This window comes from Copidosoma floridanum, unplaced genomic scaffold (genome assembly GCF_036245765.1).
Source record: "Copidosoma floridanum isolate Cflo_tuat_1 unplaced genomic scaffold, Cflo_Japanese_pri ptg000006l, whole genome shotgun sequence".
NCBI lineage: Eukaryota > Metazoa > Arthropoda > Insecta > Hymenoptera > Encyrtidae > Copidosoma > Copidosoma floridanum.
Genome location: NW_028321883.1, coordinates 24763139 through 24785888, shown reverse-complemented (window position 1 = coordinate 24785888; position 22750 = coordinate 24763139). Strand labels below are relative to the sequence as shown.

General features: G+C 49.8%; 1 protein-coding gene across 1 annotated transcript in view; it reads left to right on the top strand.

Annotated features, from left to right (window-relative positions):
- kug (FAT atypical cadherin kugelei) overlaps positions 1-22750 on the top strand; it is a 113464-nt gene that overhangs the window by 89129 nt on the left and 1585 nt on the right. The window contains exons 7-29 of the mRNA XM_014355057.2: positions 113-317; positions 2008-2069; positions 7467-7622; positions 8794-8907; positions 10031-10183; positions 10272-10485; positions 10570-11708; positions 11786-12249; positions 12320-12881; positions 12950-13121; positions 13209-13433; positions 13692-13715; positions 14639-15216; positions 15310-16045; positions 16136-16254; positions 16330-18258; positions 18344-19288; positions 19369-20169; positions 20251-20607; positions 20708-21472; positions 21647-21992; positions 22266-22415; positions 22592-22738. Of these exons, the coding sequence (XP_014210543.2) occupies positions 113-317; positions 2008-2069; positions 7467-7622; positions 8794-8907; positions 10031-10183; positions 10272-10485; positions 10570-11708; positions 11786-12249; positions 12320-12881; positions 12950-13121; positions 13209-13433; positions 13692-13715; positions 14639-15216; positions 15310-16045; positions 16136-16254; positions 16330-18258; positions 18344-19288; positions 19369-20169; positions 20251-20607; positions 20708-21472; positions 21647-21992; positions 22266-22415; positions 22592-22738 (10363 nt within the window). The remainder of the gene's footprint in view (positions 1-112; positions 318-2007; positions 2070-7466; positions 7623-8793; positions 8908-10030; positions 10184-10271; positions 10486-10569; positions 11709-11785; positions 12250-12319; positions 12882-12949; positions 13122-13208; positions 13434-13691; positions 13716-14638; positions 15217-15309; positions 16046-16135; positions 16255-16329; positions 18259-18343; positions 19289-19368; positions 20170-20250; positions 20608-20707; positions 21473-21646; positions 21993-22265; positions 22416-22591; positions 22739-22750) is intronic.

Here is a 22750-nt window from a genome sequence, read left to right as displayed (position 1 = left end):
CGAAAAAGGTTGCAAATAAATTGGATTGGGTGGAGAAATACAAAAAAAAAAAAAGAGTATAGAGAAGGTGGGGGGAGGAAAAAAGAAATGATTTGCCGGTCCCTCGTTGCAGGTGTACGTCGAGGTATTGGACGAGAACGACAACACGCCACTCACCGAGCTGCCGGTCTATTATCCGTCGGTATCGGAAAATTCGCCGGCCGGCGTGAGCGTGCTCCAGATGCGGGCCTTCGACCGCGACGTCTCGCCGCAACGGTTCACCTTTTCCATCACGAGCGGCAACGCGGAAGGCTACTTTCTCATCAACTCGACCACTGGTGAGTACACACACCCACACGCATCCCTCTTTGCCCATATATAGTGTACATATACACATATGACGCGCAAATAGCCCGGTTCTGCTCTACATTCCGCACAATACTTATGCGTCTCTTTTCATCGATCCATTACCTGTTATATATATATGCGCAGAGCTGCAGAGGCACCGATGTATGTGTGTACACGAAACCCTTGGCAGTCCACTTTCAATTTTCAATCAAACGCGTCTGGGCCGCCGCTGTTTGCCATTACCGCACTCGCCCGCTCGTTCGCTTATTTTCCGCTCCGTTGGATTTTATTTCGCGAGACAAACAACTCCAAAGTCGGCAGTCTCGAGAGTTAACCGGCCCTCACTTTTATAATCGCCCTCGTTTCCATTTCTTTTTTTTTTCTTTTTTTTTGCCTCATTTGGCTGGATTTTTGCTAGAAATGTAGGTACACCTGATACACCGCGATTGCAACAGCAACGTATGCGGGGAAAAGTCTGACAAGTGTAAGACCCGGGCTCTTTGATTCCCCGTTAGCCAATTAAAAAATTAATGAAAGAAAATGAAGGGAAAAAAGGGGGGGGGGGTACCGAAAAAGCCCACTTTGAAAAGTCCAGCTTCAGGTCCAAATGGAGCTTTCATGCGGAAAGGAAAATAGATGAATGAACCGACAGCAGTTTTTTAGAAGTACGCGCGCTTGTATGATGTATACATATAGTTATGTGATTTCCGAGTGACATAAACATCGCGCGTACAGCTGCACTTGAGCGTTTGAGTTGATACAGCCGCGAGGGGGGGGGGGGGAGAAAACCAGCTGCAGGGTCGGGAAAAATTATAAAATTCATCGTCGAGTGGTCTGATTAGCGCTTTGATGTGTGTCGAGTGCACTTTTCCGGTTCAATGACAAGCAGAACCACCGCGGTAATTCTCGGGGCACATTGGGCACTGAAAGTTTTAAATATAACTCGGCGCTTTGCTGGTGGAAACTGTATCTTATTTTGTAGCAAAGCAATGGAGTAAAAAATTTCCTCCCGCCCCCCACATTCAGGGAGAATCTCGGTGATTCCGGGGGCTCGCGCGGACGTGAAAATAAACACGACGACAAATACGCCGGTGAAAATGAAGCAGTAGGTGTACGGTCCGGTGGCTCCAGCTCGGCTTATTTCCCTTGCACGTGTTTCGCGTTTTGCTTTTACGACCGAGAAAGAGAGTTTCGTTTGCGCGCACTCCGAACTCTGCAGTGCTCGCAATGGTGGTGTATGGGTGCACGCCGCTGTAGCATTGCTCGGGCACAAAAGAAGCCGGCGTCCGACGCATTGGCTTCATTTTCAACTAACGTGATTAACCACGCGTGACGTTTGACCATAAGGCACCACCACCACCACTGTAGCTACGACTTTGCCTCTCTGACACCGAAGCCCAACAAGAGCATCGCTTTGAAAAAAAATCCCCTGCCACTCACCCCCTCGACCGTAATGGCACGGTATATGTGTACACGTGTGATATACACATAATGGCCCCTTTAACAATTTTAGCTGCCTCTTGTAAATCGTATAATAATAATAGCAAATGTCCACAAGTATAATCTATTATATATCCCCCTCCCTTTGCCCCTCTCGGGGTGGAGTTACAGAGGCTGTGCTTGCACAGGGCTCAGCTCTTGAGACGACCGAGAACGAATAAAGATTTTGTTTGCTTTCAGGGTTGATAACGACGAGCGCCCGGATGCTGGACCGGGAAAACCAAGCGGAGCACATACTCGAGGTAAGCTTGTTTGAGGTAAAAATTACCGCCCGACCGTTACAGGGTAATATTGCATCGGTGGTTATTCCTTCGTGCTTCCCCAGTGGCCATTTTCGAAAGCCCCGCTGTGCTTTATTAATTTCCTTAAACCTATTTTCCGCACTTGCTCCCACCCCTTCCGTGTGCGCCACCGCCAAAAACATCCTTCTTTTCTCCTTCTACCTATATACCGCTCTTAAAAGCCATCCACTTGCCCGTGGGCGGCCCACCCGCTAAAAGTAAATACACACTGCCTTTTAAAGGACACTCTTTTCTATTTACTCTCTCTCCCCCCCCCGCCCTCGGGCGCTTCTACGAGCCCTTTTTATCCATACATCGCGCAACATTTTTCATCTTTCAGTTACTCCCCTTCCACCGTTTCTTTTTTATCTCTCTCTCTCTCTCTCGCTTTACACCGAAAACCCGGTAAAAATGAGGTAAAAAATTTGACAAAGCGACCTTTTAGTTTTCAATTACGTACCCTCGCCCTTTGCCCTCGTTTTATTTATTTTCGTGCATGGATATTGTACGCCAATGCGCGTGCACACCAAATCACGGCCAATTAATTCGTTTCGTTTTTTAATTGTTTTCGGACATTTAATACTCGATCCTCTCCATTTTCCTTTCATCGTTCGACCAATTTTTGTACGTGTGTATGCGCGGAGGCTATTCAATTAAACAAAATAACGCAATGTTGATTTTTTTTTGTTTTCCTCTTCGTTGCTCCGCGTCCTTGTATATATGTATACAAGTGTAATGTGCTGTGAAAAATTGTTTCCCCCGCCCCTCAATTATTTCGCGAGCTCGAGTTATCGCGGAAATTTAATCGATCCATCTTTAATGGCGCCCCAAATTTTCGAGCACTTCCATCCCGACTTTGCGCCAAAGAGAGGGAGTATAATATATACTTAACCCGTCGTAGTGGCGATTAAAATTTTAATCTAAACAGTTTCGCGACAGTTGGCGCGGAAATAACACTTAATCCGTTGCATGAGCATCGGGTTATTACATGTTTCATAAAAAATACTGGGCCTAAAGGGATTTTTTAAATTTATTTTACTTACTTTTGAAGCTTCAAGTCATAAAAAATTAGTATTTAATCATATAACATCAAATCTGATTATACCAATATGTTATTTACACAAAAACTCCAAAAAATGTAAATATTCAACATTTAATTGTTGAGCTCGTGTCGTTGTTTTACTTTATACATTACAATGAAAAAAGCAAAATTTTTTGCCAAAATAATTTGTAAAATTAGCACAATTTAAAAATCCTTGGACAAGCACAGGTCAAACAATCTGCGCTTTCGTTTGACCATTACTCATGAAAACGAAAAATAATTGGATCGGCTTTTACCACCCATTTACATGTAAAACCTACGCAGACCCTATACACAAAACGTATCCCATTTTTTGCTTCTGTTGAAAAATGTGTAAAAATCGTGCCTGAAAATGATGAGAGTACATCAAGCATACGCACCCAAGTACATCGACATATGCAACATCAATTTGATTTCTAATCGAAGGCCGCTCCATATGTAATATAGGCAAAGAAGACTGCGCGCATGTATATATATATGTATACATTTTCCCCCATTCGCAAAAGCTCATACGTATGCATAGACTTTTCCAAGAGAGAAAGATAGGGGCTTCCCCCCCTCTCTCGGGGAGTATAAGATTGGGAAAAGCCTGTTTGCTGTCCGCGATCCCGACCTCAAAGCAAAGCCTCGAGCCTCGGTTGAGACAACCCCCGTCGAGCGATAACCATCCGAATATACATTCATTGCCCTCATCGTCGCGTGTGTAGCTCGTCCTCGTTTCCCCCCCCCCCCCCCCGTTTTCCACAAAGATCGCTCGCAAAGAATAGGAGAGACGCCAAGTTTTACAGCTCGTAATACATTTTCTCCTCCCCCACGCATCACCGAAGTTGGGCGCGCTTCGGTGGCCTTGAAATTAAATTTTTACGAAGAGGAGCTTGAAATATAAATCACGGCTAACAAGCCCATGTGAAAAGTGCAGTGGCTCCACGTGAGGACAAAGAAAAGGATGGTCGAGCGTCAAAAGTGTGCGATTGAGACGTCGCCGAGTGGAGGGAGAGGAGGTTCTACGTGTGTGTAGCGCCGTTGCGTCGACGAAATCTCGTTAGTTCCGCTTTGAGTCACCGAAACGGGTGGTTAAGGCTTGTTTGTCTTTCTAACCGAGTTAAACGGAGTCGGTCCTCCCTCCTCCGCGGACCCCGGGCTCTCGTTCCTCCGACTCCCCGGCCTTTCATCTCTTCCGTTACAACTATGCTGGTGGTGTACGCCTATACTTCTCTTCACCTCCCCCTTTCTTTTTCATTTCCCTGCCCCCCCCCCTCCTCGTATAATAAACGCAAGAGCCTTTTCCTGTACCCCGCGAGTTCTTCCTTTTCCTCGTATCGTCACTGTTTGTACGGACACCGGGTACACAAGGTCGGGGCTCGTTTATCTTGGCAATTAAATAACACCCGTCTGGAAGCGAGTAAGAAATTTTCGGGCCGGCGCTAAAACTTTGGAAAATTCGTCCCGACAAGTGCATCCTCCTGTAGTTGGCCCGACTCGATTAATCCCCCCCCGGGGGGGAGGGCGTGTATGTATACCTTGGGAAACGTGATCAAAAGAACGGACGCGACTCCCTAAAGAGCATCCACGTGCGTATGGTATTTACGTACATTTGTTAAAAGTGTCGAGGAGGTTTTTCCTATAATGTACCTCCAGCTATGACCAATAACTCATCGAGGCCTCGGACTATAAACATCGGGAGGAAGCGTGTCTTTTTTTTTTTGGACGTGCTGCATGGTAGAGTTTTCGGGAGGAAGAGCTTCGCGGTGGGATATCGTACACGTATTTGTCCAAAGCCACACAGCGATGGTATAATACAGTTTGGGAGTTGGTGAGAAAGAGCAGTGGGTCTCGGTAGTGGTCAGTCGCCACTAACGTTTAACTGAATTTGCAGTATAGGTCGCGAAAGCTCTTTACCACTGGCTCTCCCGGGACTCTCGGTGACGTACGAGAGCTACCAAAGTCGTATACACGCACCGCGAAGCCCTTTGATGTTTTTTTTTTTTTTTTCTTCTTTTCCTTATCTCACCCTTTGGCAGTCCTCCTCCATCAGTCGGCATCGCGTTGGGTTTTCATACATATTTCACGTGCATAAAGGAGGCTCATTTTTTTTTTTTTTTTTTTTTTTTTCTCGCGGCTGTTCCTCCTCTACGTGCAGCACACGGTCTTTGGATTCCAAGGGGATTTTACTTTGGATCGATAAACGAGTTTGCGAGCTATTGCGGCGCTTGAAATATTGCAAGCCCATCATTATCTCTCCCACCCCTTGATGTATTATACCCTCGGACTCGCGGGCCGAGGAAAATTTTATCCTGCAATTTACTCTACCGCGTGTACGTATGAATTCCCGTGGCGTGTGCTCGCCTCTCGTGTGCATATATATATATATATTCGCTGGCTCATTTTCCGTCTGTATACGTACAAGGCAACCGCGCCCAAAAATCTCGGATCAATCGAGCCGCTCTTTCGACGCTTCGTGTGTTCACCAGCGTTTTGGCTTTTACACTCTACTTCCCGTACGTATACTTATAGGGGGTGTGGTTTATTCACGAGTTTTTCCATTTTTTTTTACAAATCGTGAAAATAGTTGAAAAAAAAAAAAAAAAAAAAAAGCCGCATGTATATATACCTGGGATGAAAATTTCGAGGATTAATCGGCCACGTTATACGTAGCGGTTTAATACCGTGACTGATGGGGTCGTGCTTTGTTTTTTACCTCCACCCACGTAAAGTACGGCTGAAGCACGTCGTTCTTACCTCGACTCGGATTCGTCTTGCTGATGAAAAGCTTTTTCACACCCTCTCGAGAGGTGCAGAGTTGGGGGCTGCTAAAAATGAAGCCCCATTAATAACCTCGTCCTCCTCCTTTCTTCTCCTCCGCAGGACGCTGTCCGAGTTCCTGTATCTGCTCCTACTTGTATACCCACAGTACGCAGGGGAGGAAAAACGAAGGAAAAACGAAATTCCTCGATGATGGAGATTTCGCGTAATATTGAAAATTTCTTCGAAATCCAAAGTTAACGATAGTTTAATATATTGTTTGCTCGATGGGTATATATGTGTTGTATAAGAGTGGGGGAAGTACGAGATCAAGTTTTGCATCAACAATCTCGTTGCGCAAACTTTCCGGGGAGTTTCTCCCCTCGGGCTCTAATCCAAAGTGCAACGGTGCCCCGGATCAAGCTGTGCATGCTGGAACGGAATATTGGCGCGTGGTACGGCGGAGCACTGAAAAATCGCGGGCAGTGTCGTTCGTCAAAAATCTTACGAAACGAGTAATAACAACCGCGAGGGCCATTTTTTCTCGTTTGTTTTTTTTTTTTCAGCCGCCACGCGTCGGCGCGATCCATCTTTATTTAACGCAAAAACCACTCGGTGGCGTGGAAATTAAAAAAAAAAAAAAAAAGACATTTATTAATTTCGCGTAAAAACTCTGGGGGTGTGCAAACGAAAAAGAGGTGCCTCGTCGGAAAAATGGGCACCGGTGTTTTGCAAGTAGTGCCACGGAGAGAGACGCGCTCGTTTAATACGTCGACTTTGGGGGGCGATCGGTTTGATCGGTGGCACCTGCGCGCCCATAAACTAAATTTCGACGTGGAAAGCCGACCCTTTCCGCGCCCCTGTAAACTTCCTTACCCCCTTTCCGCTGCATGTTATTAATTCAGCTCCTGCAGCCTCGACGTCCCGGAAATTCGTTATTAACATTTTGGTTGAACCAATTAGTCATTGAGATTTATCGCGCCGGTGCAGTCCATACATGTTTATCATTTTTGCCGAAACAATTGTCCCGAGAGCCGAGCTTTTAATAACAACGGAGAAACAGACTTTTTAATATTCATCGGGGCTCGCATCGATTTATCGATCGGAGAGCCGCACGCGAATATAAATCGAGGGTGGGGGGGGGGGAAAGAAAGCAGAGGATCGCGCAAAAAAAGGGAAAAGTTGGATAATTCAATTGGCCATTTTTTTTTTCCGCTAAAAAACGGAGCCACCTGTGCGGAATTATTCAAAATTAAAAGTGTTCCACCCGCGCGCATCCTCCTTTGTTCCTTTTCATCGCACCGCGTGTACGTGTAAATCAATTGAAAAAGTCGCGAAAGATAAAATCGCGGTCACGTAGGGCGACTCGCCGAGAGAGTCTAGGAGGTATGGTATATACAATGAATACATGTGGGAGAGCTCGGAACTAAAGGGTAAAACATTAAAAGGGAGAGCATGATGATGAGTTAAATATATATAGATGTTGCCTATACGCGTGTGGTGTAACTTTGGGTCGTGCTTTGTGTAACTTGCAGGTGACGGTGAAGGACGACGGGAGGCCAGCCCTGTCCTCGATGACGCGCGTCGTCGTCCAAGTTGAGGACGTCAACGACCACAGCCCCGTGTTCGAGGAGAAGTTCTACATCGTCCAAATTCCAGCTTTGCCGAGTCCCGACAAGCCGCTTTTCCAGGTACGTTTTCACCCCCCGAGCTACGTACAATTTACTCTACCGATGTACATACACCCATACCGATGCCCCGTGTCGTATAAAAGCGTACAATATGTATATATGTACCACCAACCTACGACGAATCTCGATGTACCTACATTCATACGTGTGTATGTAATATAAAGTTACGTCTGCAAACGAAGGTGTATTTTCACGTACACACATATATATACATATATACCTGCAGCGGCTCGACTGACTATCTGGTATCTACCTCAACTACTCGGACCGTTCCCTCCTCCTCCTCCTCCCTTTGATTGTCCGGTCTGATAGCAAACTTTTAACTTTTATACGTGCACACGCGCGCGCTCCTTTATATTTCATGCCAACCAGCCACAGGTCAATCTTTCCTACGTACCACGTACAGTGAATACTATGTATCCTTGACATTCTGTATACACATTCATGTGTGTGCATCGAGATAGACAGCGTGTGTACTACGTGTATTTGTAGTATATCCCGCCGTGGTAAAGAATCCTTTTTTTTTTTTTTTTTTTTTTTATTTCCTCTTTTTTTTTCGCTGCAACAAAAAACTACTGGTGTGTGCTTACACACGTATTGTTGTTTGTTCGACTCTTAACTGTACATTCATTCGCTGCCGGTGGAATACATTTTTCAGGTGTTGGATTTAACAGTAAATTTTGTTCACTTTTCACGCGAGCCGTGCTTCCATAATGGTCCTCGAAACAAAAAAATTTTGCGTCATCCGTTGATAATTGCAAACTGCTTTCGAGGACTGTTGTCTGTAAAAAGCTTCCCCTATGCGTTTTTTTTTTTTTTTTTTCCTTGAGTGTACAATATACATTGCATAATACTGTGTAGTGTATGAATTGCCGAGTGTTACACTTGAGAGCTTTTTTTTTTTTTTTTGCAGGACGCGATAAGAAATAAAAAATGAAACATTACGAGGCACGAGCAATAAAAATCAGGCATCACCAAATGAAAATAGTGATTTAATTCGTTTGGTGACTGATGTCTGCAGTTGGTCGTGCCTAAAAGAAAGCAAAGCATAATAAAGTAACCCCATGATGTACATAAATATATACATACATATATCTAAAACAGAGCGTGTGCTTGTGTTTGTTTTGGTTGTCGTTGATTGTTACTGTCCCCGTCCAATGGTCGTGAGCAGAAGTCGGGACGAGAAAAATCGCGCGAGTCCGACGTATTTACGGACGCGTTGCTTGAGAACGGGACTTGGGAGACCTTTAGCCCCGACGACCTGTCGGGGGAGCGCATCTTCAGGGTAAGGTCCCACTCTTGCCTCTACCCGCATGCCTTCCTACTACTTATTTGTAATATTGTGACCTACCGATTTTTATAGTTTGCACGCACGTATAATACATATATAGCCCACGCACGAGCTTGACGACACCACACACAATGTGCACGTACATGTAGATATTAACGCCGCGTGTAACAAAAAGCTTCAATGACCCACGCACGATGGATGGGACTTTAGCTCCGTTGTATCTTTCGAGCGAATCCCACGGAGATTATTTCCATACGTATTGTACACTTGAAAAAATTTCAACCCAATGCGGTCGGAGCAGGCCGCCACAATTGCCGATGCGCTCGGGTGCCTCGGAGCCCCGGCTGCCGTCAGCCGCAGAAGCAGCCTCCCCCTTCGCTCGATTAGACCCGCGGAGCCTTTGATCGGGGCTGCAGCTTTTTCGGTGCGCGCCGAGCAAACGGACTCGCTTCCAACAGACAATCCACCTTCCTTCCTTCCTCCCCCCTCTCTCTTTTCCTCGCGAATCCATACAACCGTCCTCTCCCTTCCCTTTGCGCGCCCGTGCATGCGGCGCTCAAATCGACCATGCACATTATAACGTTTGCTCGCCTATACGTTTTCCAAGAGTCCCTTTGGCCCTTCGATTTTCGTGAGTTTGTTTCGGGGAGCATTTAATCGAGGTGGGGTGCACCACGAGCTTCGGAATCGCATGCGCTTCGATCCAGCACTCGTTTTTTTTTAATTTATTTGCTCGGCATGACCCGCAACGCTGTAATGTTTTATTCTTTACCCGCGGAGTTTCCTCGTGCACGGAAAAACCGCGATAGCTGTACACATTGTAATATATTACACTTAACATTAGTGTATGCCTATACACACCTCTGTCGAGAGTCGATACTTATGCTCGTCATCGATTAACCAATTAACCCTGTACTCATTAATCAGTGGACGAGTAAAGTTTTACTCTTACGTATAAACTTGATTTCACGCAATACTTATATACATGCACGGTTATCTTGATTAATAATGTAATTAAAATAATACGTACATACGGTGGGTCACACCCCCCCCACCCCTTAGTGTGTGCGTTGTTTGTTGGGTACACGAAAAATGTATCGTCGCTGTTGTGTGGTAGGTATTGGCCCACGACGCTGATACGGGAAATAACGGGAAAATCCAGTACAGCATAAAAAGCGGCAAGGGCAAGGGCAAGTTCAAAATCCACCCGGACACGGGAATGGTTTACTCGCAGCGGGAATTCGAGGCCGGCCAGGAATTCGACATGATCGTAAGTTGTAATGATTGTTCCTCGCGTCAAAATCACGCGGCTATATACATATACCGATTGACGCAACGATGAAACGTCAACTCGACAGATCCGGGCCGCGGACGGGGGTGAGCCGGTGCGCAGCCACCAGGCGCGAATATCGGTACAGGTGGTCGAGACGCCCAAGGAATCGGCCCACGCGCCCGTCTTCAAGAGCCCCACCCAGAGCGTCGTGGTCACCGAGAGCGACAGCGTCGGCTTCCTCGTCGCCCTCGTGCAGGCCACCGACAAGGACAACGACAGCCTCTGGTACGACATCATAGGTAAGTCCATCGATACCCCAGCCCCCTCTACGATAATTACATGGAGAGAAGAAAAGTACCGGTGTAATGGTTGCTGGCGTATAGACGGGGATCCGCGGGACGAGTTCATCGTCGGCAGGGACAGCGGCAACGTGCTGCTGGCCCGGCAGCTCGACTGGGAGGCCCAGAGCTCGTACAACCTGACGATCGCGGCGAGCGACGGGGTCAACGAGGCGCGCGCCACCCTCCTCGTCCGGGTGATCGACGTAAACGACCAGCGGCCCGAGTTCAGCAAACCCGTCTACCGGCTCGAGGTCTCGGAGAACCTCGTCGGCCGGGGCGAGCCCATCCTCCAGCTGGAGGCGCGCGACCGCGACGAGGACGAGCGCCTCTTCTTCTCCCTCCACAACGCTCAGAGTCCCGCGAGTTTGCGCGTCTTCCACGTGGACGGGCTGACCGGCAGCCTCGGTCTCAACGAGCCCCTGGACCGCGAGACCATCGAGACGCACGTTCTCACGGTCATGGTGCGCGACCAGGGCACCCCACCCAAACGGAACTACGCCCGGGTCATCGTCCGCGTCCACGACCACAACGACCACGCGCCGAGTTTCGCGAGCGAGCTCGTCCAGGCCAAGGTGTACGAAAGCTCGCCCGTGGGCGCGGCGGTGGTCCAGCTGGTCGCGGTGGACCGGGACCGCGGGGAGAACGCCCGGGTCAGTTACTCCCTGAGCTCGGGCAACGTCGGCAGCGTTTTCTCGATCGAGCCCGAGCTCGGCATTGTGCGGGTGGCCCGCGAGCTGGACCTCGCCACGGCCTCGGAGTACATACTGATCGTGCGGGCCCAGGACCACGGCAAACCGGCTCTGGGGAGTAGCGTGCCGGTGCACGTGATGGTGACGATGGCGGACAACGCGCCGCCGCGCTTCCTCCGCTCGGAACTGTCGGCGGAGATCTTTGAGAACGAGGATCCGGGCAGCTCGGTAAGACACGTCGAGGCGCGCTCGACGTCCTCCCTCCACTTTGAGATCGTCGCGGGCAACAACGACGACGCCTTCTTCGTCAATCCGAGCAGTGGCCTGGTCAGCACCCAAGAGCGGCTGGATTACGAGCAGCAGCGCATGTACAATCTCACGATTTCGGCGACAAGCATGGCCGGGGCGGTCGCCACCTCGAGCCTCGTCGTCCACGTGCTCGACCGCAACGACAACGCGCCGACCTTCCTCCAGGCCGTCTACGCTGGCCAGGTGAGTCGAGAACCATCAATTTGTACTTGTGGTATGTTGGTTTGGACTCACTTCTTTTTTCCCTCTCGATTATACAGGTGAGCGAGGCCGCTGGAGTAGGTTCCTTGGTCTTTGGTGCCAACAGTTCGAGCGCGCCTCTGGTGATCAAAGCGGAGGACGCGGACTCGGGACTGAACGCTCTGCTGGACTACGAGATCGTGGAGGAGCTTCCGCGCAAGTTCTTCCACATAGACTCGAGCACGGGGGCCATTCGCACCGTGATGCTGCTCGATCACGAGGTCACGCCCGAGTTTGAGTTCCACGTGAGGGTTTCGGACCTGGGCAAGCCGAGCCTCTCCTCGGAGAGCACCGCGAGGGTCGTGATCAGCGTGGGCGACGTCAATGATTGTCCGCCAAAGTTCGTCCAGTCGAGCTACAACGTGACGGTGCTGCTGCCCACCTGGAAAAACGTGGCTGTTGTTAAGCTTGAGGCCGTGGATCCCGACACCACCAGTGCCACGGCCGCCGCTACGGCTACCCTCTCCGGCCAACCGATCTTGAGGTATCGAGTAGCTCTTGTCATCGATGACTGGTGAGGGACTCCTTTGTTCGACCCTCCGTTGATTTTTCAGGTACGACATCATTGACGGGAACCAGAACCACGCCTTCAGCATCGATTCTCGGACCGGGGCAGTGACGATCAACAATCCCAGCGACATGAGGAGCGAGTACGTGCTTCACGTGAGGGCGTCCGATGGCGAGTACTCGAGTATCGCCCAGGTCAACGTCGTGGTCGAAAAGTCGGAGAGTTCGGGCCTTGCCTTCCAAAAAGACGTGTACGAAGGTACCGTCGTCGAAAATTCCACGAAAATCACGACTGTCGCGGTTCTCAACGTGCTGGGGACCAGTCTGAACGAGCACGTCGTCTTCACGATACTCAATCCCACCGACATGTTTGTCATCGGACCGACTTCCGGAGCCGTCAGTACAACGGGGAATCGATTCGATCGCGAAACTAGCGACAAGTACGAGCTGATCGTCGAGGCCAAGAGCCAAGTGCCTAAGCAAAGAGTTGCTCACGTCATAGTCAACGTCACGGTTTTGGATATTAATGATAATTGTCCCATATTTGTTAACTTGCCCTACTACGCGGTCGCTTCCGTTGACGCGCAAAAAAGCGACGTTATCATCAAGGTAAGCATTGCACTTTACTATAAAAATTGGTTGGGAAAATTTGTAAGTACACGCGTCATTTGCGACAGGTGCATGCAGTTGATTTGGATAGCGGGGATAACGGGGAAGTCAGGTACGAGCTGAAAAAGGGTAACGGCGAGCTTTTCAAGGTGTCCCGGAAATCGGGAGAAATATCGCTGAAGCAAAATCTCGAGGGTCACAATCGGGAATATCAATTGACCATAGCCGCGTACGACGGAGGTACGTTTCCATCATTTTTGATTGCGTTCGTTGAGTGTAAGGATAAAAGACTATTTTTTTATTTTTTTTTTATTTTTTTTTGAAAAGGAATAAGTCCATGTTCGGTGGAAGTGCCCGTCAACATCAAGGTCATTGACCGTTCCATGCCAATTTTTGATAAGCAATTTTATACGGATAGTGTTCCTGAAAACATTGAGATTCATTCGCCACTAGCTCTCTCGATACAAGCTCAATCGCCTTTGAATCGAAAACTCATCTACAGCATCCCCAAGGGCAACGACTTTGAAGAATTTGCTCTAGACTTCAACACAGGTGAGATAAGCCTTTACGTTTTTACTTGAAAAAGAAAAAAAAAAAAAAAAAGAATAAGCAGCACATACGTAACTTTAAATACACGATTATTGAGAAAAAACAAACAAACAATTTAGTTATGTTAGATTCATCGGTTGGGCGTTTACGTTCGTTCGCAACAAGTAACGGATAGCTAAGCGCTCTTTCGATAAAAAAAAAAAAAAAAAAAAGGCAAATTTAAATTTCATCTCTGATTTTTTGTATTTTCTCGTTCGGCAGCCCTCGACAGTAACAATGGTCCCTGTGAGTATAAAAGAAGAAAACACCTTTATCGGTCTATTGTGTTGCTGTATACACACACTCTCATGCTATAGCGTTGCTACATTTTTCTATTTTGCGCATGACACTTGTTGTTTATTATTTATCAAACGTTTCTGTAATTTTTTTTCTTTTTATAAACGTATTTATTAGATTGAAAATAAGAATTGCATAGAAATTTTGTGTAAGTAAAACACGAGCTTTCTATGATTGAAAAACTCTGACAATTAGCGAGAGATTTATATTACATACTGCATGAATGTCTTTCGACGTTGGAAGAAAAAATCCTCTACGTGTAGGGGAAATAGTTTTTTTTTTTTGCACACTTATTTTCACAACCATTATGCTAAAGCATCGGCTGTATTTGCACAAAAAAAAAAAAAAAAACCACTCACATAATGCCATAGTTATAAAACTCTGTGCTTGTTACAGTCACGCTATTATTTTTTTTTTTGTTCACCCTCATAAGAGCAATGCCGAATCGCAATTTCACCTCATTATTTTCGACTTGCTCGCATTTCATTTCCGCACGTTTTTGGGACGATAAAAAAATTCTTGACATTTGAGATTTTGCATATAAACAAATAGAAAGTGTATGCAATCGATTCGTGTCTTGCGAGACAAAGAGTACTATCGTTCGTTTTAGTTTGCGAAACGCGAGGCTTACATGTATCTCAGAAAAATGTGTTTGTGTTTGCTCTTTGTTCTATACTGCTTTGTGTGTACTAAATTTTTTCTTCGATCACACGTCAACGGAAAATATTATTGAAAAAATGGACAATCTGCTTTTCGAATAACATTTTCCGAATCACGCCAAAGTGCTCACTTGAAGACATAAAATACACGTAACCAGAAGACGCGCGTTAAAAGTAGACAACCAAAAATATATGCGTTCTCCCTGTGCGCAGGTGTGATCTACGTGGTGGACGAGCTGGACTACGAGCGCAAGAAACAATACGAGCTGACGGTACGCGCGACGGACAGCGTCTCGGGCGTCTACGCGGAGGTCCTCGTCTCGATCCTCGTGCAGGACGTGAACGATTGCCCGCCCGAATTCGGCCAGGACTCGTACAACATATCCGTCTCGGAGGCAGCGCTCTTCGGCACGGAGCTGCTGCGGCTGAACGTCCGCGACAACGACACAGGCCTGAACGCCCGGGTGCGCTACTCCATCGCCAACAGCACTGGGGAAAACGACTCTGGAGAGGAGGATGCCCACGAGATCTTTCACCTCGAGCCGGACGAGGGAGTCCTGTATCTCAAACGCTCCCTGGACCACGAGGCTGCGCCATCCCACCACTTTACCCTCGTAGCCACGGATCGAGGCGTGCCGGCTCTGTCGAGCACGGCCCACGTTTGGCTGAGCGTCCTCGACGTCAACGACAACGCGCCCATCTTCGAGCAGCCATCCTACGCCTGCCGGCTCTCCGAGGAGGCCGTTCGGGGCCAGTTTGTCGCGGCCCTGGCAGCTTCCGACCCCGACGAGGTGGGCTTACAATTTAGCCTACAACTCGTGCACTCAACTGGTTATTAAATATTTTCCAACGTGTTTTTTTTTTTTTTTTTTTTTTGTTTACAGCTTGACGCCGGTAGGTTGATGTACAGCATCGTCGCCGGTAACGACCAGCAGACCTACGCCGTCGAGCCACGCACGGGCAAGCTCAGCCTCGTCAACATGCAGAGCTTCGCGGTGGGCCACTCGGCCTCGCTCAACGTGTCGGTCAGCGACGGCGTTTACACGAGCTACGCGCGTCTCAAGATAGATATCTTGCCGGCGAACCGGCACGCGCCCGCATTCCAGCTGCCGCTGCTCGAGGCGTCGGTGCCGGAGAACCAGTTGGCTGGGCGTCTAGTGACCACAGTGCGAGCCGAAGATCGGGACTTTGGCGAGTACGGGACGATCCACTACTCCATTGCTTCGGAACTCATGGCCGAGCTCTTTCACGTGGATCCAGAGAGCGGCCAGGTCGTGACGCGTCGACCGCTGGATCGCGAGCGCCAGAGGCTGTACGAGCTGCCGATTATGGCTAGCGACGCCGGGGGCAAGTCTGGCTTCCAGATGCTGCGCGTCAGAGTTGCCGACGAAAACGACAATGTACCTCAGTTTCTACTCAGCGAGTACAAGGCCTGCATTCACGCGAACCTGAGCGTCGATGCCGTCATTATGAGGCTGAAGGCTCAGGACATTGACGAGGGTGACAATGCGAGAATCGAGTACTCCATATTCGAGTCCCCGGCCTCCAAGAACAAGAGCATCTTTGGCATCAATCCCAGTACCGGAGCACTCGTTCTCAAGGAGAGCGCCCAACAATTTGGTGAGCAAAAATTAAAATACAATCCCAACGATTTATCATGATTTTTTTTTATAAAACTTCTCAACGTAAACCATGACGTTTTTTGCGCAGAGAACCAGATGTTTCAGCTGTTTGTGCGAGCACAGGACAAGGGCTCGATGCCACATCACGTTGACGTGCCTGTAAATGTATTCGTGATGGGCTCCGAGGACGTGCCGCCGCTTTTTGAGGTACGTTGAATCTATTACCGTTGAGATAACTCATCGTCAGTTCTTCAGTCAATGTAGTTTAATCAAATCTTTCAGCGCAACGAGGACAAATTTTTCGTGTCGGAGGCATCCGCGGTCGGAACAACTGTCACACTCTTGAAGACGATAACGAGCGCCAATAGTACGGTCACGTGTCGTCTGATTTCAACGGGCGACAATTTCCCATTCGCCGTCGATCCCAAAACCTGTCGTGTTTACCTTTCGGCGGGTTTGGATCGAGAGACGAAGCAGAGTTATCTGGTAGGTGTGTTGGCCGAGACGGACTCGAGCCCGCCTCTGACTGCACTGGCTGAAATAAGCCTCCAAGTGTCGGACGAAAACGATCACGCGCCCAAGTTCGAGAGCAACCCCTACAGCATCGCCGTGGCCGAGAACATCGACGATAGCACGTCAATTCTGAAGGTCATTGCCCACGACAACGACTTGGGCAGCAACGGGGAAGTTCGTTACTCGCTCGGCTCGGACGTCGGAGAACTGGCCAATGTGTTCACGGTCGATCCTTACACGGGCTGGATCTCGAATTTGGTGCAACTGGACAAGGAAAAACAGTCAGAGTACAAACTCCAGGTCGTAGCGACGGACAACGGAAATCCGCGCCACTTTGCCCGTACCACCGTGCTGATCAAGTTGAAGGACTACAACGATCATCCGTCCGCGTTCCTGAGCGCAAATTACCACACGAGCGTCAAAGAAGACGCCCTACCCGGGACAGTCGTACTCGAACTCACGACCGTTGACAAGGACGTCGACCTCGAAACGCCGCTTGACTTTTACATAACAGCTGGTAATCCGCGCTCACAGTTTGCGATTCGCTCCACCGGGCAGATATACGTAGCCAAGGCTTTGGATCGCGAGACCATCGATCAATACGATCTGACGGTTGTCGGGACCGACGGGAAATTTGTCTTTCAGACTCTCGTCACGATCCAAGTGATGGACGTCAATGACAATCCACCCTACTGTCTGCGATACCGATACAGGGAAGTGCTGTCCGAAGGCGCCCATCCAGGTAGCTACGTTCTTACCGTTCTCGCGACCGACTACGACAGCGAGCCGAACGCGAAACTGCGCTTCTACCTCACCGGCGAGAACAACGACAAATTTTCGCTGGACAAGGAAACCGGGGTGCTCAAGACCGCTGGCCAACTCGACCGCGAGAGCCAAGCAAAGTACGTGCTCACGGCTCACGTGCAAGATCGCAACAAGCCTGCCTGGGAGTGCTCCTCGCAGCTCGAAATTCTGGTCTCGGATCTCAACGACAACGCGCCACGGTTCAGCATGTCGTTTTACAGCGCGATGCTGCCCGAGGACGTCGAGATCGGTACTCTCGTAACCAAGGTTCACGCGACGGACGACGACGTGGGCATCAATCGCAAGATACGGTACGAGTTCCTCGATTCGGCCAACGATCACTTCGTCATAGCCTCCGACAGCGGTATAGTGACGCTGGCCAAACCTCTTGATCGCGAAACCAAAGCAATGTACAACGTCAGCATCCAGGCATTGGATCAGGGCACGCCTCAGCTGCAAAACACGACCTACTTGATAATCAACGTTCAGGACATCAATGACAATCCACCAGAGTTCACCTCCAAGTACTACTTTGCTCGAGTGCCCGAGGTCGATCCCGTGGGCACCCAAGTCATTCGAGTTCTGGCTACTTCCAAGGACACGGGAGTCAACGCGGACGTGTACTACTCTATCGTCGGTGGGAACGAGCACAAGAAATTCCAGATCGACAAAAACACTGGGATCGTTTCGATTGCCGATCAACTTGATTACGAGAGAGCAAAGGATTACTTTCTGACCATACAAGCCATAGACGGCGGAACTCCACCCCTGACGAATCACGCCAACGTTAATGTTACCATTTTAGACAGCAACGACAATCCACCCATGTTCAGCCAGTCGTCGTACCGAGCTACTGTAAGAGAAGACGCTGGCGTCGGAGAGAAGGTTGTGCAGGTCGGTTTACTTGTTGTATTTCAATATCGATGACGCGTAATACTTTTCAGTGGTTCGGGTGACAACATTTTTTCGTTGTTCGTAGGTATTGGCAAACGATCTGGACAGCAACGAAAACGGCCAAGTCAACTACTCGATCGAGCGGGGTGACCGCCAGAAGCAGTTTGCGATAAACTCTGCCACCGGTGAGATCACAGTGCTCGGGGAACTGGACCGCGAGAAAATGGCTAGCTACGCCCTGGAGGTGCACGCCCGTGACAATGGCATTCCCACCTTGTCGAACTACGTGATCGTCAACGTCGAAATTCTAGACGCCAACGACAACCCGCCTCTCTTCTCGAAGAGCAACTACACGGCCGTGGTTCAGGAGGACAAGCCCCAGGGCTTTGTCGTGCTCCGCCTCAACGTTACGGACGCGGACGTGGATCCGAACGCTGGGCCTTACGCCTTTGACTTTCGCTCGGGCAACGAGGGCAATGCCTTTCGACTTGAACAGGACGGCACCCTGCGCACCGCTACCAAATTCAGCAACCGTTTCAAAGACAAGTACCTACTGAGCATCCGCGTTTTCGACAACGGCAGCCCGCCTCTCTTCTCCGATACTTGGGTGCTCGTTCAGATAATCGAAGAGTCCCAATACCCGCCCGTCATCAGCCTTTCGGAGATCAACATTAATTCGTACATGGATGAGTACCCGGGAGGCCCGATTGGCAAAGTACACGCCTCTGACAAGGACCACTACGACACGCTTACATACGGCCTGGTGCCAACGTCTCCGACCCGCCCCAACAACGAGCTCTTCAAGATAGACAAGAGAAACGGCACGTTGTTCGCGATGCCGGGTCTCGACGTGGGCGAGTACCGCGTCAATGTCAGCGTCACCGACTGCAAGTTTACCTCGTACTCGATCGTCAAGGTGAGCGTGGAACTAATCACAGACGTCATGCTAGAGAACTCGGTGATTGTGCGCTTTCGCGAGGTCTCCGCGGAAGATTTCATCATGAAGCATCGAAAAGGATTCGTACGCACGGTAAACAATGAAACCTTGTGGTAAAATTGATTAATTAATTTATTCGACATTTTTTCATTAACTTGTTTTTTGTTATGAAGGTACGCAACGCCATGAACTGCCGAATTAAGGACGTGGCCGTGCTCAGTGTGCAACCGTCGACGGATTCCGAGATGAACAACGTCATCAAGACTCGTCCCGTCAGACAGGCGACGACCGTAGTACACAGCGATCTCGACGTGCTCTTTGCGGTGAGGAAGTCAACCAGCCCGAGCGAGTTTTACGGCTCCGAGAGCATTCGGGAGGCGCTCAATCAGCGCATCGATGAGCTCGAGGCCTCGACAAAGCTCGTTGTCGAGGAAATCGTGAGAAAAAAGTGCAGCAAGAGCTACTGCGTCTACGGCGAGTGTCACGACAGGATTGTCCTCGAGCCACGACAGATCCAGCCCATCGTGGCCGACGCGGTGAGCTTCGTGACACCCAAGCATCGACACCGCACCGACTGCAGCTGCAAGGAAGGCTACGCCGGCTCGCATTGCGAAATAGTCGTGAACGAGTGCGCTCGCAGTCCCTGTCCCGTGTTCAAGGTCTGCGTACCTGATTCATCGCTACAGGGCTACTCGTGCCAGTGCCCTGGAGGCTTTGGCGGTCAGGCCTGCGACATTGATATCTCACGCTGCCACGACGAGTCCTGTTACATTCCGCTCTACCCGGTTTCCTTTAGCGGCAAGAGTTACGCGCGCTACCGCATCGACAAGACCCTCGTGCGCCAGACCATCGAGGACCGGCTGAGTCTGTCGCTACGCATCCGCAGCCTCCAGCCCAGTGGCAGCCTCATGTACGCCGCGGGTAAGGTCGACTACAACGTCCTCGAGATCGTCAACGGGGCGGTGCAATATCGGGTAAGTCGTTTCGTTGCACGCGCATAAAGTTTTGTGAACCTCATTAAAATGCCTCCATGTATTTTATATGTCGTTTTACAGTTTGACTTGGGCAGTGGTGAGGGTATCGTGCGCGTCAACACCTTTTACGTGAGCGACGGACAGTGGCACGAGATCAAGCTCGAGCGCGAGGGGAACAGTGCCAGCCTGAAGATCGACGGCAGGCACGTGGCCCATGGCTCCGCGCCTGGCACCAGCGGCATCCTCAGCCTCCAGTCGGACGAACTGTATCTGGGTGCTGAGGTACGCCAGCACCCCTCGATCATCGGCTTTGAGGACGTGCAGCGCGGCTTCATTGGATGTATGGACGACGTTCTCATCGGTCGGGTATCCGTACCTCTACACATGAGTGGCTCTGCCAGCGGCCTAGTAGTCTTGAAGCGCTTTGCAAACGTGGAGGTACATATCTAATGATTACATTCATTTCCATTTCTATTCATGTATAATTAAAAAAAAAAAAAAAAAAAAATTATTCTTCATGAATCTGTGTACCAAACAGTTCAGTTGCGAGGCCAGTGCGGTGCTGGCTACCCCTGGGGCCTGCGGCTCTCAGCCTTGCCAGAACGGTGGCACCTGCTCCGAGAGCAAGACCGAAGACGCCGGTTACGAGTGCCAGTGCCACACACGGTTCCGGGGTCCGAGCTGCGAGATAGATACCGATCCCTGCGCTTCCTCGCCTTGCCTCTACGGTGGCCGGTGTCGGGTGCTCCGCGAACCCGGAGAGTTTGCTTGCGAGTGCGTGACCGGTCTCTCGGGCAAGCGCTGCGAGTTCGGCAGGTACTGCAACCCGAATCCCTGTCTCCACGCAGGCGTCTGCGAGGAAGGCGACAGTGGTCCTCTTTGCAAGTGCCAGGGCTTCGCGGGTGAGCACTGCGAACTCGACGTGGACGAGTGCGAAAAGAGCCCCTGCTCGAACGGCGGCACTTGCGTGAACGAGCCCGGCTCCTACCACTGCGTCTGTCCACCCGCAATGACCGGATTGGACTGCGCCAATCCCGCTGGCTACAGCACGGCCCTCATAACCAGTCATCTGCGCGTCACCTGGGAGCAGCTCATGTGGATCGGGCTCGCCGTCCTGGCCAACCTCTTCCTCATCGTGCTGTTTGTCGCGTTCCGGAGCATTCGCGGCAAGAGGTCGCGCACGAGAGAAGCCAACAACATCAACAACGAGACCAGGAAGCAGATCGTCCTGAATTCGGCCAGACCCGCGAACGAGCACGAGTACAAGCGCAGCTCCAAACTCAGCAATCTCGAGGTCGTGCAGGTACGTCTTTACACATAATATGTCCATAAGTAATGTCCCTCCTCTTACCGTTTTATTTTTGCTCGATTGCGTTTGCTCGTTACGATTATATACTTATCAATTAGTCCAAACCGCTCCGCTTGTTCTGGCTGGCTGTATGGTTGACATAGCGAGTTGATTTTTGTTTCTTTGCAGAGAGAATGTCCTCCCCAGTGTCCTCCCCGTCCCGTATCCTACACCCCGTTGACCAACAACGAGCAGGTACTGCTGGGCTGCAGTAGTAGCGCGGCCGTGGCCCTGAACAACCTCGACACCTTGCGCAGCTACGGCAGCGCCGGAGACGAGCTCGAGAATTTCCCACCGGATTACTTGCGCAACTTGAACCGCAGCACGCCCGTCCCGCCACCGGGTTGCACGATGCCGACGAGCGCCAACGCCGGCAATCCCCTCAACGTGGACCTCGTGCCCATCGAAAAGCCCAGCTGGCAGGAGCAGATGCATCTCGCCTCGTTCATCAGCGACTCCAACAAAATCAAAAATGGTAAGTCAGCGACCCGTCCCTCTATATCCGTCCTACCGTCTATAAACGTACATAATAACCACTCCTCATCGATTTTGCGCTATTTTTTGCGTATACTTTGCACATCACAAGTTTTCTTTTTCTTTTGCACCGTATACCGTATTTGTAGCTATTTTGTTGTATTTATTAGTGTAATTTTGTTGAGAATAAACTGCAATTTCGTTTGATCTTTATTCACATTTGTCTACGACAAGTTGACAATATGACATATAATTAATTAACCATTTGAAACAGACCTGAAACGAGCTAGCCCAGTGGTACCGGAACCGACCACTGGAGGACTTTTACTGAATCCGATACGCCGAGCGACCTCGGCTACACACGGGGGTGGCACCTCGATAGCCTCGCTTTCCTCGATCGAGGACGATCCTCGTATCGTCGGTGGTAAGTTTTTCGTTCGGCCTAACTCATTTGATTTCACACTTGATTGTACACATACACAGCCCGACAGCTTCGATTTCCAACATATGTATTCTCCAGTCGCGTTGTTTGGAATTAGACGAGCTGTCGCGCGGTCGCGAAGCGTTTTTCAGTACATTTGTTGTCTGCAACGTTTTCAGGTTACCACTGGGATTGCTCAGATTGGGTCCGACCGAGTCAAAATCCCCTGCCCAACATTACGGAAGTACCGGGGAGCGAAGTGCCCGATTCTTCCAGTTTTCACAGTAACGAGAGTAACGAGTCCAACTCTCATCAGATGCCTCTGCGTGAGTACAAAT